Source organism: Delphinus delphis, chromosome 17, assembly GCF_949987515.2.
Source record: "Delphinus delphis chromosome 17, mDelDel1.2, whole genome shotgun sequence".
In the NCBI taxonomy this organism is placed as follows: Eukaryota; Metazoa; Chordata; class Mammalia; order Artiodactyla; family Delphinidae; genus Delphinus; species Delphinus delphis.
In genome coordinates, this window is record NC_082699.1 from 4,753,603 (window position 1) to 4,770,882 (window position 17,280).

Genomic DNA, 17,280 nt, shown 5'->3' on the forward strand with positions numbered 1-17,280 from the left:
CAAGATATTTAAGAGGTCATTCTGAAGAAAAGTCCAGGAAACGGGCCCCTCAGGTACTGAATTATTCCATAGGATCCATGACATGATCGACACTTTCCAACAGGCAACGCAATCCCTCCTCTTCAACAGGAAACTAACCAACTACACACCAGGGATCACCACAGGTAGAAACCATCCTACTTTGTTGTTGGTGGTGAAGGCAGTAGTCTGCAGACCGTTTCCTCTGTTACCAACTACATACCAGTGATCATCACAGGTAGAAACCATCCTACCTTGTTGTTGCTGGTTAAGGCAGTAGTCTGCAGACCGTTTCCTCTGTTACCAACTACATACCAGTGATCATCACAGGTAGAAACCATCCTACCTTGTTGTTGTTGGTTAAGGCAGTAGTCTGCAGACCGTTTCCTCTGTTACCAGTAATAAATGACTGCTCCCTGGGTCATGTTATAAGACGGCAGACTGGACCGCTGGACTATGGCTGTAGCCTCAGGTGGGCCGGCCTCTCGAGAACATTGTTAATGACAGGTCATCGGTCTCACGAGCTTGGGGCCGTGTCTGGCACCCGATAGGCCCTATGTAGGTGTCTCCTATTATTAACACAAAGTCCAAATCTCCTACAGGGAGCTGTTTATTTCCTCGTAAATGCTACACTGCAGTGCAACGCTGAGATCCCAGCGAGTGGAATCTTGCTTAGAACAAGACGGATCATCTACCTTGGGTCCGTACGTGGCAGTTACTGAGTTGGACCGTGAGCTTGAAGATGCAGTCATTCTTTCAACAAACAACGGTCAGGCACCGGCTGTGCGCCAAGCACCGTGCTACACGCGGGGATGAAGGTGTGCCAGGCACAGGGCGAGCCCTTTACGTGCTCCCACTACCCTGTCTCCATTTTTCCGGGAGGAGATTGAAGTTTTGAGGAACTGAGGAACCGCCAGGCCATTTAAGTCCACGACCACCCCCCACCCCTATCAACGCCCTGAACACCCCCGTGTATACCCTCAAGGAGCGACTCTACTGGTTAAGAACTCAAGGAGACCCTGAGCATCCTCTCTCCAGAGAACTCCAAATGTTGGGGGAGCAGAGCGCGCCCCTCTGCTGCCAGGGGCACCCCGCTTCCTAACACTCTAGGGAGTAGGTTGGAAGGGAAGGACAGGAGACGCGAGGGGTTCCGTCGCTGTGCCAGGACGCCAGGCGCCAGAGGGTCTCCTGAAAGATCTTTCTGTCCGCCTCCTCCCGAGGAGGTCGGGCCCGGGGCGGCTCCACGCTCCGGAGCTGCGGGCTGGGACGCAGGTTTCTTTGCCTTCAAAGCTCGGCGCGACGGCCACGCCAAAGCCCCAAACCTTGGGCAGGGGCCAAACGGTCACTTCCCCGCCCTCCAGGCGCGGTATGCAAATCCGAGCACCAGGAAGTAGCTGGGACCTCCCGGCCGAGCTCGGCTACGGCCAGTTCCTCCGCCGCCGCTCAGGGCCGCCGCCGCTCGCTCCCGGCCGTGGCGCCTCGGGGCCGGACGCGCCGCAGCCTCCAGCCCGCGGCAGGCGGGGCGGCCGCGCCACCCCGGGCCCGAGCCCGCACCCCGAGCCGCGCGCCCCCCGCCCCGCCCCGTCGCGGCCCCCGCTCGGACCCCCGGCCACCGTGGAGTGCCGCCGCCGCCGCCGCCGCCGCCGCCGCGCGCGACTCGCACCCGGAGCTGGTGAGCCGCGGGCGGGAGCCGGGAGGCGGGGGGCCGGGGCGGGCGGCTCCGCAGGTGTCTCTCGGCCCGGGACGCAGGGGCGGGGCGCGGGCTGCGGGCGGGGGCGGGCGCACCGCGGGTCCCTCCGGCGCCGCCCCGAGGGCCGGATGCTGTCCCCGCGCGGGCCGCTCCCTGCGTGGCGGGGAAGCCCCTGTCCACGCGACACACGCGCGCGCGGCGGAGGTCCCGCGGAGACTCCTCGTTGGCACGGTCCGGCGTCCCCTCCGGGCCTCGGGTCCCCGAGGTGAGCGATGCGGCCCGGCCCGGGCGCCCTACGAGGCCGGCGGGCGGCCGCCCTCCCCGGTGGCCCGGCGGGAGCGTGACGTCCGGGCGCGGCGGCGGCGGCGGCGGCGGCGGGGGCGGTGCGCACCCTCCCGCGGAGCCCGGCGCCTCCCGGCCTGCGGGGCGGCGGTCCCGAGCCCCCGGCGGCCGAGAGGAAGCGAGAGTTATTTTAAGAATTCAGGGGTTGCCTTTCCTTCGCCTGGGGGGAAGGGTGTGAACGTCATTTCTCACTTTCCTGCGTTATCTCCGGCGTGTGTGTGTGTGTGTCTGTGTGTGTGTGTGTGTGTGTGTGTGTGTGTGTGAGTGTCTGAATTACCCCAACTTCTTTGCCATCTCAGTAACTTGAGTTCAACCCGGGTTTCACAGTTTCCTAGCTGAGTGTGAACTTGGGCCTGTTATTTGAAATTCTCGGTTTGGGTTTCCTCATCTTTAGAACATACCTACCTTCTGAACTGTTTATTGCACGTAAAGCCCCGAGCACATACTAGGCATTCCATAAACGGTGCTGTTATTATTGCGAATAATTTTGTCCATAACAACGAGGCTCCCTGGTTCTTTGCAATTTGATGGTTTTTACACCCAAACCTGCTTGTCAGATTTAGCCACCTGACCTTACTAATAAGTCTGCAGAATAAATACACCGGAGACGTGCTGTCCCAAAGCAGCGCCCCGGAGTCTGACTCACCCTAAGAACTAGCCAATGAGGAGATTTGACTTGCTTTTGATTTCTTGGCTACCCAGCAGCCGGCCGTAGGGTTCAGGAGGGCAGGGACGTTCTCTCTGGCCAGCACCACCTAAAGTTGTGGGGAGGGGAATATGCGCTGAGAGAATACGGGAGCTTACTGAGTACTCCTAAGTACGTCCTGATAAGGTAAGCTCTGCTGGAAAAGGGTAGGATTCAGGTAGCTCTTGGTTCTCATTTGGAAGTAAGGAAGTCAAGCCGTTTTGAGGCTTGAAGAAATTGAATTTGATCACAAGGGGCTTTTGGTGACTGGGCCTCTTTGTGTTGTTTTTTTACATCTTTATTGGAGTATCATCGCTTTACAGTGGTGTGTTAGTTTCTGCTGTACAGCAAAGTGAATCAGCTATATGTATACATATATCTGCTGGGCCTCTTTGGATGCAGAATGGGAGAACCCTCTTCCTGAGTGAAGGACAGAGGGCAGCTGACGTAAAGAAGCCAGGAAACCCGAGTTTGGGTCTCGTCCACCATTTATCACAGCTGTGATTTGGGATCAATTACTTGGGCCATTTATTCCGCCAGTATTTCCTTCACAGCAGTGACTAGAGTTATATTATGATTTGCCCATATGTGTATAGTCTGCTTTCACCACTACAGTGAAATCTCTGTGAAAACAGCTTTGCCAGTCTTGTCCAAAATGCTAGCCCTGGTGCCTGTCACGTGGTCGAGATTGCTTGGAAGAAGGAAGGAAAGTCTGCTCCGAGCCTGGCCCTGTGCAAGGCCAAAGAACAGGCTGGCCCCTAAGGCATCTGTAGCTCACTGGTCCTCTCTGGCCTGGATTCTAAAATGGGGACTTGAGGAACTTTTTTGACTTGTCAAGTTATCCCAGCGCTAGTGTTGTAAGTGGGCATTTCCACTCAGGACTGGTTTCTGTGGTGTATCACTGGGAGAGGAGTCTTGATTTGGAGTGGTAAGAGGTAGCCTGCAAAGACCACATCTGGGTAAGATGTTGCCCAAAAAGATGCACTTTATCTTACAGTCATCGGTATTGGACACTTCTGTAGAGAACTTGTGGTATCTGTGTCCCATCCCCACCCATGGCATTCTCTTAGCAGAAAAGTGATCCAGTGGGGTTGTGATTCAGTGACTTCCAAAGCCTTTTAGTTCCATTATATTTGTATTCAAAAATAAACCACTGAAACATTTGAGATGCCAGCTGGTTCAAATGAATATATGGACTTGTAACTTACAACATTAAACCATGTTATTGGGCTTCCCTGGTGGTGCAGTGGTTAAGAATCCGCCTGCCAATGCAAGGGACACGGGTTCGAGCCCTGGCCCGGGAAGATCCCACATGCCGCGGAGCAACTAAGCCCGTGCGCCACAACTACTGAGCCTGCGCTCTAGACCCCGCGAGCCACAACTACTGAAGCCCACGTGCCTAGAGCCCGTGCTCCACGACAAGAGAAGCCACCGCAATGAGAAGCCCGCGTAATGCAACAAAGAGTAGCCCCCGCTCACAGCAGCCAGAGAAAGCCCGCGCACACACAGCAACGAAGACCCAACACAGCCAAAAATAAAAATCAATAAATAAATTTAAAAATACACAAAAATGTGGGACCATATTATCCATAAACAAGCCCATATTAATTTAAAATCTGTATAAATAGGAATATATGTCCCCATCATGAAACACTGTTACAGCCCACTCACACTGCTGATCTCAGCGACCTCTGTGTCCTCAGGCATGGACAGTGCTGACATGGAAAGGTCATCACAGTCATTAGTTGGGGCATTGATCAATGACACATTGATGGCAGAGACAGCCTTGGACCTTTCCTGGGCTCTTTCTGGCAATGATGGTGCTGATACCTTTTGCTTATCCAGGGCTCTGAAGCCTTCTGAACTGTGATTTCATTTGAACCTCTCATGACCCCCCAGGGTAGGCAGGGACAGATACCAAAAAAAAAAAAAAAAAAAGAGTTTAGGCATATCCAAGGTCACAAGCCTGGTTAAGTGGCATCGCTGGGCATAGTAGGTATGTTTTCTGGCTCCAGCTCTAGAGTTTTCCCCCTTTTCTGCCTTTGGACCTGTAGCAGGTACTCAGAAGTAATTAACCTATCATCTAATAAACATGTTTAAGACAGAATCACGAGGTAAATTTCTTCTATCACTCGGAAATTGTCTGAGCTAAGGGGCTGTCAGAGCAGATGAGCAGGTGTACTGGCATGCAGTGTACTTAGGCTCTACTGGGGAGCTAAGTTTCTGTGCCTTTCAGCTCGGCTTCCTGCTTGGGGCTGGGGGAGCTCTGATAGCTGCCTAGGTGACACCTATCCTGGCTGCTGTCACAGCAGCTCTAGTGACTGCCTTGGGGGCTCTCCAGTGCTTACTGGTCACTATAGAAGTACCCAAGTAATACTTTGTAAAGGAATTCCCTTCAGCCTCGTTATAAACCCTACGAGCCTCCTTGTGTGGTTGTTATAATAGGGAGAGTCGTCACTCGAGGGCAAAATATAAAGTAAGGAGAGAGGGCCCGCGGGATGCACATGGAGACACGCTGCCCGTTTCTGGGGTACCTGCTATAAACAAGGCTCGTCCTACGCCCACACTGCTACACTAGATAGACATCCCCTTCCGTCTTTTAAGATTGATTAAGAGCCGGACAGGGAAGAGGAAGTCGGTCAGAAGTACTGAAAGGTTTCTTACAGCTGTCTGCTTTCCTGATACTTAAGTTGTGAAACTTTGAGCTCACTCTCTCATCATTTCTGACATTTATTTTGAGTAAGTTCCCATTTGGGGGAGAAGCCCAAGTGTAGAAAATAGTAGGGAAATCTGCCCATTGAGGGATTCGAATTTTTGGAACAGGCCAGTTTAAAGACTTGAACCTTATTTTAGATACCCTTGGCTTCCGTTAGCTGGAAGGGCTCCCTTGTAATTTAGAACAGCAAGTTTCAGGAATTACTGGGGACGATGTGTTTAAAAGGCTTGTCCATGCTAACAGGTTGCAGGGTCCTGTTAACAGCCTCGGTTCTTAATTCTTGGGCTGCTTCTTCAATCTTGTCCTGAACTTTACTTTCCCTTAGTACTGACTGAGCATCAGCATTTCTTATTTGCTGCCAAGCTATTTCGTGAAAGTTGTATTTATAATCAAGAGACAGTTTCCATTTGTAAAGAACTCCTCCAAAGTGTTGGTTATCTCACTGTGCTTTATTTGCATTTTATTAACCTCAGTGTATTTCCAGTCTCTCTTCTCTAACTCCTCTCTTCAACTCTTTCCCCACTGTTGTACAGAGCCTTCAAGTCACGAGTTGATAGGAGTTGACCGTTATTGGTTGATCTCGGTGTAACTGTGTTCATTCTTCATCACGCTAAGATGTATAAGTGATGTTCCACAGAACGGGGATACATTAATAGAGTCCATCGGGGTGGGCGTTTCTCAAGGCTGGGAGCTCTGTCTCCTCCTGGTGAGCTTTAGGACACAGGGAAGAAGTCTTCATCATGAGGCCCAGGGGGTCTTTAAGTGTGTCTCATTTCCGTTTCACACTTCACACTCGAGACAAAGTCAGGTCCTGCTGGGCCTGGCCCCCGTTTCTGTGAGCACCTAAGGGCACGCTCTTTACTGACCCCGAGTCTTGCTGGTTGGAAGCCCTTCGCCCCCTCTCCCCGGTTCTCCGCCGTCGCTCTGTGGGCCCAGCGTGGCTCCGCCGTGTCGTGCTCGGGCGGGGAGCCGTCGTGACTCTTCGGCGCTGGTGAGAGTCCACGGTGAGGCGGGCGAGATGGGTGTGGACACGATCCGCCTCCAGCCGGGTCAGGGGCGCCCCCCACCCCTTCGGGCCTTCGGGGTGGCTCCGGTCGCCTGGTGAATGTTAACCCCCGGGGGCGGGGAGGCGCGGGGTGTGGGGGGAAACTGGTCCAGAGAGGCCGTCTGGAGAGGGAGGCCCACTTCTGCTTTCCACGGGGAAGCTGCGGCACGGAGAGCAGAAGTGCGGCGGGAGGCCCGCGGGAGGAGGAGGCCGCCGGAAGCGATGCCCTGGCCTTCGGCACCACCCCGCGCTGCTTTTGCTTGCGGGTTCGGGCTCTTTCTACCACCTTCTGCTCTGTTCCTTTTCAGTTTGTCCTTGGGGGGTGGGGGGTGGGGTGGGGAGGGGAGAGGAGGGGAAAAAAGAATGAGCCTAGCCCTCAGGGTGGAGCCTCTTCGGGCAGAACCGCGTGGCGGCCATGCTGGAGTTGTCAGCCACAGAAAGATGGACGTTTTGAAGTTCTGCACCATGGAAACTGTTACAAAACTCTGAGTGGACGTTTTGAAATCTTTTAATGTTCAGGCATTGTAATAATTTCTTAATCCTAACTACAGTGTTCGGTGCTATTTTTAAAATTCCTCAAGCTATAGCCTCTTGTTAAACATTTGGGATAGATCAGTGACTTTCACACTTCTTCACCTTGATCCGTAGCAAGAAACATCATACTTTATCTTGGATCCAAATGCGCACCCATCTGTATGCCAAAAAAAAAAAAAGAAAAAGAAAAGAAAGAAAGAACATTTGGTGAAAAGCCCCTCCTCCCAGCTTGTTGGGGGAGTCTGACCCCAGGCAGTCCTCTGAGGCCAGCTTGGTGAGATGGGGCAGAGTTTAAAATGGACAGAGGTGGGACTTCCCTGGCGGTCCAGTGGTTAGGGCTCGGCTTTCACTGCTGTGGCCCGGGTTCAATCCCTGGTTGGGGAACTAGGACCCCACAAGTGGAGTGGCCAAAAGTAAATAAACAAGTGAAATAAAACGCTCAGAGGTGGTCCCAGCAGTTCCACAAGCTCCAGTCCGGTGACGGGGTTTATTACGCAAACATAAATTAAGATACATCCATACAATGAATGGTATACCTTATAAATGTCTTTAAAAATAGAATTAAATTGTACTTATCGATATGAAAGATGCTTTTAAAAAGCTGAACACAAGCTGAGACGTAATATATGTGACCATTTCTGAACTAAAATATTTCTGTGTGATGCATAATTATACGCTATGCACGTGAGTAATTATTTTATACTAAAGTTTTCAGTACTGATCATTTCTGGGTGATGGGCGAACGCTGATTTTTCTTTTTTGTAGATCTCTATTTCGTTACAAAGAGCATGACATACGATTTTAGGACAGCGGTGTAATGGGCGATGACGTGTAATAAGCCAGGGTGGCGGCAGAGGGGAATTGGAGCGATCAGGAAACTTTGGGGCAAAAGTAGCCCTTATGATGACTGTGTGGATATCATTTCAGGCAGACCCGACTCTGGAGGAGCTCATGCGTTGCAAACCTTGTAAGCAGCCAGGATATTTTCCTAAAGAAGCGTCCACTTATATTTACTTATATTTAGGGCTGAGTTTCTTGAGAACCTACCATGAGTCAGGCCCAGCATCGGGAGGAAACCCCGCAGGGGAGAAGGAGCCGCGGGGGGCCGGGGGAGGAGACTGGTTCCTGCAGCATCACTGGGCGGCCAGGCAGGGGTGGGGCTGTTCGCGCAGGCGCCGAGGACCCTTGTCCCCAGGACTCAGTGTTGGATTGCACTGTGTAGACGGAGGTGAATGGTGGAGCCTTTTGGGGGGCAGCCATTTTTTTCCCATCACACTCAACTTCTTGCCTAGACTCTTCCGTAGTAAAGTATTGGTGATGTCGCCCAAAAATGAAGAGACACTGAGACACTCATTGTGTGCTCTGAAGAGGAGGATGATTAACTCGGGGGAGGAACGGGGACTTCCACAGAGGTTAATCCGGGGCCAGAAAGTAACATTTATTGCTACGTTACATGACATCAGACTACATCATTTATAGTCAGTAGCGAGGAGGAACCTGATGACTGTCCCGGATGGTGATGAGCTTGTCCAGACATTTATCTGAATCTTCTTGATGAGGCAACACTGCTGAAGAAATCAGTTCGGAGTTGAGGTCTAAGTTTCTGTGGGGTTATCGGTATTTTCCGTCTGATTTAAATGGAGACTATTTATTGTACGGCGGCAGCTCGGTTGTGGCATTGTTCTTACCACGTACAAATTAGTGTATTAAAAGCATCGCCGTAGTTAGGAATGGCGACGGCTGGACAAAATGGCATAATTTGGCAATTATGCGAGGAACGCCCTCGCATAATCAGACACGGCATGTTGAATAGCTGATGTATTCAGTGCCCACGAGGGATTATTCATTTTAACCTTGAGAAGAGATGGTATATCATATGGTGGAAAGAAGACGGACTTCCAAGTTAGACAAACCTGCGCCCAGTCTGCGCTCCAACACTTGTGACTTATTCTCACCATTTCTTCATTTATAAAATGATGATAACAGCACCACACCCGCTTCTCAGGTGTGTGGTGGGGATTAGCAGAGTGAATCCGTCATCTCTGACACAGTTTCTGGTACACAGCCGGCACATAATAGTACAAGGCTTAGACGCTGTCTCAGCGTCCGTAAAGTTCAGAGTCTAGCGGGGGAGTCTGTCATAGGCCATCCTTCCCAGCACGGTGTTTGCCCTGGGCTGGAGCCTCCGCTGTCATGGGTCAGCTGAATTTCTGATCTGCCTGAGGTACCAGGAATTGCCGGAGGCTACAGGGGTGAGCTGGATGGCCTCTGCATTCAAAGATGCCCTCAGGAGTGGGACACGGGGGCATAAATGTGGTTTTCAGAGTCTGCTCAGCGCTGCCCTAGACGTGTATGTACAGAGTGCTCTGCAAACAGAAGCACAGGGCTCTTGGTGACAGTGAGGGGACGATGCCTGAGCCGTGTAGGATAGGGGGAGAAGGAATTCACCAGTCGGAGGCGTTAAAGGGAGGCATCCTTAAAGAACAAGAGACTTCAGAATCTGAGGAGCGACATGGGCGTAGTGGATGCGGTCCCTGCTTCAAAGAAAGTTCTAATATACAGTTCATGGTCATCAGGATAATCAAACAAGCACCGAAAGAGTTAGTTTTTGTCTCTCTGGACCACATCGACTTTTCCAGTTGTTTCAAATTTAACGATGCCAAATCTATTTAAAAAAGAAATTCAACAAGTTGAATTTCATAACTGCCTGCGTATATATTTCACTTTATGGTTTTCAGTTATTTTAAAAGCTTTAAATAAATGAAAATAACCACTAAATGAGGATTTAATTGTCATTTGCCATAAATTCCTTTACCAGTGGATAACCTTTCAAGAGTCTAGGAGAAAAAAAATTTCTGGACGTTTTGGTAAATGACTCAAATGTTACCTTATTGCTGTAGTTAATGTCTTCAACTAAGGCGGCCTAGTACAGCCCAATTTAACAAATGACGTGTTCTGCCTGGCGTCAAGCGTCAACCACGGGGCTCTTGACATCACCCATCTACCTTAGTATCAAGCATGAGAAGCACAGACTCTGAGAGAAGGAAGAGATTTTTGTCAGTGTGTCTCACACATAGTCACTTTCCCTTGAACACTGGGTCTCAAAAGTTAGGGTCTGTCCCAGGTGATTCCGACGCAGGTAAGGAGGTCATATTGTGAAAAGCACCGTGACAGGGATATTCCTGTTGCCCAAAGCAGCCCGTTTCATTTTTGTCCAGCTGTGGATATTAGAAACCTTTTCTCTCATGCTACAATGTTTTATTTCCATAGTTTCTGCTTGTCAGTTCTAGTTCTGCACTGTTTTTGCACAGTTGAAGCCAGCCGCTGTCAGATTGACTGAATATCTGTCCACTGTAAGTACAGGATGTGTAGGGACATGACTGTTGGCCTGTCTACCCAGCACTATTACTCTGCCTGTCTTCCCAACAGAACCCAGATCACATCAGGATCCATCTTCTCCACTGAAGTTTCTGCAGACGTTTTCTGCGTCCCCATCTACAGGGTGGCCCTGATTGGTCAAAACCTCTTATTCTTGCAAGTGATTGGTTCATGAATGGTGTACTTTGGGTTGGACGGTAATCAGTAAAAAAAATAATGCTCCATAGATGGTCCTAAGATACAAACAGAAAAGGAGTGGGGGAGGGAGGACAGAAGGGAAGTGAGACATGGATAAAGGATAAAGAAAGAAAAAGCCTTATGTGAAAGTCAGGAAATTGGAAGGAAGATAGTATAGGTTATCCTGATTACTAATTTGTGACGTACACAGTAGGTGGTTGTCTGCTCTTTGTTTCTCCTAGTCACACAGACCGGTGTGGCATTAATGCTGATAACTGGGCTTCTGTAATCACGATGGATTTTTGAAATGTATATTTATTGAGTACTGTGTGTTAGTCATTGTGTGGTGGGTGTAAACCTTAATAAGTGTGAACTTCCTGTCCTAAAGAGTTGATCGTGCTCTATTCTCTCTGGGCTGTTCACACACCAGAGGCTGACAAGCTAACTTGCTGTGGTCCTGGGTGTAACCATCACCTTGCTCGGGAAATCCCTGGGCATCTGAATCAGTGCACAGAAACAAGTAGTTCTGGTAAGAAGGAAGGCAGTGTGTAAGTGGTTACAGCACAGGATAGGGAGAATATGGAATTAACCAGAAAACCAAACACAGAAACAAAACCCAGAAAATAACAAATGTTGGTGAAGCTGCGGAGAAATTGGAGCCCTTGTGCACTGCTGGTGGGATTGAAAAAATGGTGCAGATGCTGTGGAAAACAGTCTGGCAGTTCCTCCCAAAATTAAACACAGAATTTCCTTTTGATTCAGCAATTCCACTTCTGCGTATAGACCTCCCGAAATTGAAAGTGGGGTCCTGAAGAGATGTTTGTACACCCATGTTCATAGCAGTATTATTCACAATAGCTAACTCAAGTATCCATCAACAGATGAACGGAGAAACAAAATGTGGTCTATACATGCAAGAGAATATCATTCAGCCTTGAAAAGGAAGGAGATTCTGACACAAGCTACAGTACGGATGAACCTTGAGAACAGTATGTTAAGAGAAATAAAAGGACAAATATTGTATGATTCCATCCATATGAGGTACTTAGAGGAATCAAATTCATAGAGACAGGAAGTAGAATGGTGGTTGCCAGGGGCTGGGGGAAGGGGAACGGTAGTTGTTCGTTAGATCTGGAATTTCGGTGCTGCAAGATGAGAGCTCTGGAGATGGATGGTGATGGTTGCATGAGGTTATGAATATGCTTAACTGTACACTTAAATATGGTTAAGATATAAATTTCATTATGTGTATTTTATTACAATTTTAAAAATGAGTTTTAAGAAGTTTGCTCGATAAGCAGAAATGTGTACAAATAGATGAGGGCGGTCTGGAGGACATTTCGTTGAGTTTGCTGAGTTGCCCTTATTCTGACTGGGGCACCTAGCTAGCTGACTGGTGCTCAGTGGTTCGCAGGGACGGGGACAGGGTCTCTAACTCTGTGTTAATCCAGGGCCAAGTGGATTGATGGCTGACAAGATTCTGTAATGGCTGTGGCGTGAGTTTATAATGGAGAATTTTACCAAGGCAGGGCTTGGGATTGGAGAGTAAGGAGGAACTTTCTAACAATCAGAGCTGCCTGCAGGGGACCCAGCTGGGGTGTGAAGTGGTCCTTCTCCATTACAAGTCAGAAGTTTGTAGGCGCAGGCTAAGTGACTCTCTTGCAGGACCTTTCAGAAAAGGTGAACTAGATGGCTCTGAAAGGTGCTTTCTGATTGGCTAATTCTGTTATTTCTAGCCACGGACCCCCAGTTCCAAATCACATAATAGGAAAGGATATTTCTAGTGGAGTTCTTCTTCATAGGTGTGAAGAGGAGGATAGTTTTTATGCTTTCCCAGTGTCGAGGTGGTTTTTTTCTTCTAATTTAAGTGTAACGTACATGTAGCAAAATACAAACACAGAGGTAAGCCTAGCTCCAAGCAGACCCTCATGTAACGCCCCCCCCAGACGGAGAAGCGGGGCGATGCTCACACGCAGCGTCTCCGGTTGCACCGCCCCTCGCTCTCTCTCCTCAAAGCATCTACATTCCTGTGTCAAGTTTTAGTTGAGTTTCCCGTGTTGGCTTTTTCACAATAAAGTGTTAGAAATTGAAAAGCAGTACAAAGCCATTTGGTTTGGCAGATGAACAGCTTTTCAAGCTGTGGGTTTGGCTGGCATTGGCATCTCTGTGTTGAATGACTGCAGTTCAGTGGGAGGAGGACAAGTCCTGGTCTGGTTTTATACCCTGGCTATTCAGTTGCTAAAATTCTCACACTGGGTTTGATCAGAGCCTTATTTACATACCTGTTTATTCAACCATTAGTTAGTAAAATTAGATGGCGCTCGCCATACATAGCTTGTTTTTCTACCCATCTCTGCATAGCTCAGTAAATGTATAAATGCAAATTTAGAAACCTGGGTGTGATAAGGGTGGTTTCCAGTGACCCACAAGTAATCAAGCATCCTGCTGTGTGACACAGAGCCAGTGCGCACACAGACATTTAAAAGCACCAACTGGCTTTGTGAATTCAGTTATAATGGTCTTCATAAAATGGGACTCTCTTTTTTGATGTGAAGAAACACAGTACCCTTATGACTGACTGTTTGTTCTGCTTCTCGTAGTTTTGACATTTATTTTTGTTGGGGGTGAGAGAGCGCTGTCGTTTGACCTGCGGAATGCATTAGCCCATGAAGTAATGCTTCATCTATTCATGATTCAGAAAACGTTTCTTGGACACTTGCCGGTCATGAATATGCATGCATTTGACTTGCCCTCCCATCCATTATTCTGAATGGTTGAATTGTTCCAATATGCTCAGGAAGTTAAAATATTTTTTAAAGTAGGACGAGGAGTATAACTTTCTATTTCATGTGAAATATGAAGAACGCACACAGGCAGCAGAGTACAGAGGTGCCCATCTTCCTGCAAAGGAGTCACAGTTGTGGTCCAGAGGCCAAGGCTGGGAATGACCCCATCCCGGGGGGTGGGGGTCACTGAGCCCATGGTTTGACTGCCTGCAGTTCCGGCCCCAGGTTCATCTTCCTCTGGCCACAGGTGCTGATGCTTGCTGTCTGCGTTTTCACCGTTGGATGACCAGGAAGATTGGAACCGGGGTGGGGGGGTGGGGGGGGTGGGGGGGAGCTGGGGATGGAGGTGGGGGGTGGATTAGCAAGGGGACTGGCCAGAGCAGGGCAGGTTTCCAGTGAAGAAGTGTGTTCCTCAGCTGAGAATAGAAAAAGAAAAGATGGGGAAACAATTTAGCCGGCTTCCTTACCCGTCTGCTGGAGATGGTGAGGTGTGTGTTGGTAACAGTCTAGCAGCTTGTGTAACTGTTGCTCCACGGTTACCTTGAGATGCCTGAGGAACAGGATACTCATAGTAGTTATTCTCTTTTAGCTCTTCTACTTAAAAAAATAAATAAAGGTTCTCTCCAGCAGCATCTTCCAAGATGGTAGGAAAGGGCGGTGTTATTAAGCCTGGATGGAAGTTACTAGGGAGGGAATACTGGGAAGCAGAGTTTTAAATTCTGAGGGTGAACTGTGGGCATTTGCCCTGCTGCATTCTGCTGCCTCCCCGCCTGCCCCCCCCCCCCGCCCCTGCTGCCCCGGGGTGATGGCACCGCTCTTAACCCCCAGGTTTACCTTGCGGGAGCCGTGTCTGTGAGCCCCAGCTCCCCACCTGGAGAACAGTCATGACCATAGCCTCTTGTGGGCTCTCACAGGGCTCAAGTGAAATGGGATCATTTGACAGACAGCAGACCTGGTCACATGACCTGGCTCCACCTTCGCAGGTATGAATTCTCACAGTTGGAGTTATAATCTTGGGCAAGTCACTTGACCTCTCGACAGCTCCCTGTGGCCACGTGTCGTGTGAAGATTCATAACAGGAGGTCTTTTGAAGTTCATCTGTGATTATTTATGTGGATGTACTTGAAACATAATAGAGGCCTAACAAACATTTCCTATTTGCTTTTCTTTTTGCCCAAGTAATCAGGTTTTGGCCATCATCGTCTTTAGGGAGCTTATTCTGTGCAACGATATGGAAATGACTGAAAAGATTTTGCAAAGGCTGTGGTCGTCTGAACCTAGATGTGCACTTGGACTTGAGCCCTAAGTGCATTTTGAAATGTTTGTCCAAGCTCAGAAGCACCGTGTGTCGCTAAGGGAAAGAATGTTTGGATGAACGATGGACGAAGGAGGGACCACACCAGGATGACTTAACTTTTCCATGCTGCCTGGGCTCTGCAGGGAGCTAACGGACCTTTCTGGCTCCTAGGCCCCCAAATCTAGACTGTCTTACTTACTGAAGACTAGATAATGATGAGCCTCACGATTCAGACCGAACTCACTTTCTTCAGACCAGAGACTGATGTCTGAGGCTCAAGGAGAAAAGGAGCTAGGAGTGGTTAGTTTGTCACAGAAGGGAACGCCAATGTCTTTCTTTTCTTTTCTTTTTTTTAAATTTTATTTATTTATTTGTTTGTCTATTCATTTATGTCTGCGTTGGGTCTTCGTTGCTGCACACGGGCTTTCTCTAGTTGCGGCGAGCGGGGGCTACTCTTTGTTGCGGTACGTGGGCTTCTCATTGCGGTGGCTTCTCTTGTTGCAGAGCACAGGCTGTAGGCGAGCGGGCTTCAGTAGTTGTGGCACGTGGGCTCAGTAGTTTTAGCTCGCGCGAGCTCTAGAGTGCAGGGTCAGTAGTTGTGGCACACGGGCTTAGTTGCTCCGCGGCATGTGGGATCTTCCTGGACCAGGGCTCGAAACTGTGTTCCCTGTATCCCGGCAGGCCGATTCTTAACCACTGCGCCACCAGGGAAGTCCCCAATTTCTTTCATAATTGGAAGAATCGTATTGGGTTGGCGAAAAAGTTCATTTGGGTTTTTCCATAACGTCTTCCTTCCTCCCTTCCTCCCTTCCTTCCTTTCTTTCCCTTTTTTTTTTTGGCTGCGTGGCTTGTAGGATCTTAGTTCCCCAACCAGGGATTGAACCTGGGCCATGGCAGTGAAAACTCCGAGTCCTAACCACTGGACCACCAGGGAATTCCCGGAAGGATCTTATAATGACGCCTGCACAGTTATTACTTGCTTGACCTTCGTACCAGGCAATAATTACCTTTTACAGAAAACATAATAAAAATAGCATTCATTTATTGAGTGTGTGTCCTCTGTTAGGTGACCAATTCCTTACAAGGTGTGTTATTGATGTTCTTGGTATTGATAAGGAAACCAAGGCTTAGAGATAATACTTTGCTCTTTTAGCTACTAAGTAAATGCGATGCAAGCCAGCTTGACTCCCGGGTTGATGTGTTTTATTTAACCTTGAAAGGTTATTTTTTAAAAAATCATGATTATAGCATGTGGAAGGTAATTTCCATTTTATTTTGAATTTTATTTTATTTATTTTTTTATACAGCAGGTTCTTATTAGTCATCTACTTTATACACATCAGTGTATACACGCCAATCCCAATCTCCCAATTCCTCACACCACCACCCCCAGCCGCTTTCCCCCCTTGGCGTCCATATGTTTGTTCTCTACATCTGTGTCTCTATTTCTGCCCTGCAAGCCAGTTCATCTGTACCATTTTTCTAGGTTCCACATATATGCGTTAATATACGATATTTGTTTTTCTCTTTCTGACTTACTTCACTCTGTGTGACAGTCCATCCACATCTCTACAAATGAACCAATTTCGTTCCTTTTTATGGCTGAGTAATATTCCATTGTATATATGTACCGCATCTTCTTTATCCATTCGTCTGTCAATGGGCATTTAGGTTGCTTCCATGACCTGGCTATTGTAAATAATGCTGCAGTGAACATTGGGGTGCATGTGTCTTTGTGAATTATGGTTTTCTCAGGGTATATGCCCAGTAGTGGCATTGCTGGGTTGTATGGTAGTTCTATTTGTAGTTTTTTAAGGAACTTCCATGCTGTTCTCCATAGTGTCTATATCAATTTCCATTCCCACCAACAGTGCAAGAGGGTTCCCTTTTCTCCACAGCCTCTCCAGCATTTGTTGTTTGTAGATTTTCTGATGATGCCCATTCTAACTGGTGTGAAGTGATACCTCATTGTAGTTTTGATTTGCATTTCTCTAATAATTAGTGATGTTGAGCAGCTTCTCATGTGCTTCTTGGCCATCTGTATGTCTTCTTTGGAGAAATGTCTATTTAGGTCTTCTCCCCATTTTTTGATGGGGTTGTTTGTTTTTTTAATATTGAGCTGCATGAGCTGTTTATATATTTTGGAGATTAATCCTTTGTCCATTGATTCATCTGCAAATATTTTCTCCCACTCTGAGGGTTGTCTTTTCGTCTTGTTTGTAGTTTCCTTTGCTTTGCAAAAGCTTTTAAGTTTCATTAGGTCCTATTTGTTTATTTTTGTTTTTGTTTCCATTACTCCAGGAGGTGGATCAAAAAAGATCTTGCTGTGATTTATATCAAAGAGTGTTCTTCCTATGTTTTCCTCTGAGAGTTTTATAGTGTCCCATCTTACATTTAGGTCTCAAATCCATTTGAGTTTATTTTTGTGTATGGTGTTAGGGAATGTTCTAATTTCATTCTTTTACATGTAGCTGTCCAGTTTTCCCAGCACCACTTATTGAAGAGGCTGTCTTTTCTCCATTGTATATCCTTGCCTCCTTTGTCATAGATTAGTTGACCATAGGTGTGTGGGTTTACCTCTGGGCTTTCTATCCTGTTCCATTGATCTATGT

General features: G+C 48.3%; 1 protein-coding gene across 3 annotated transcripts in view; it reads left to right on the top strand.

The window, feature by feature from the left end:
- The first annotated feature begins 1,206 nt into the window (after window positions 1–1,206).
- The window catches only part of LYN (LYN proto-oncogene, Src family tyrosine kinase), a 112,288-nt gene continuing 96,214 nt past the window's right edge, over window positions 1,207–17,280 (top strand). For 2 of the 3 annotated variants that reach the window (XM_060035390.1, XM_060035391.1), the window contains exon 1: window positions 1,207–1,690. In XM_060035390.1, coding sequence (XP_059891373.1) covers window positions 1,387–1,690 — 304 coding nt within the window. In that variant the 5' untranslated portion in view covers window positions 1,207–1,386. Of the gene's footprint in view, window positions 1,691–1,966; window positions 1,974–17,280 lie in introns of those variants that run through there. The other variant, XM_060035394.1, reaches the window with a different exon arrangement.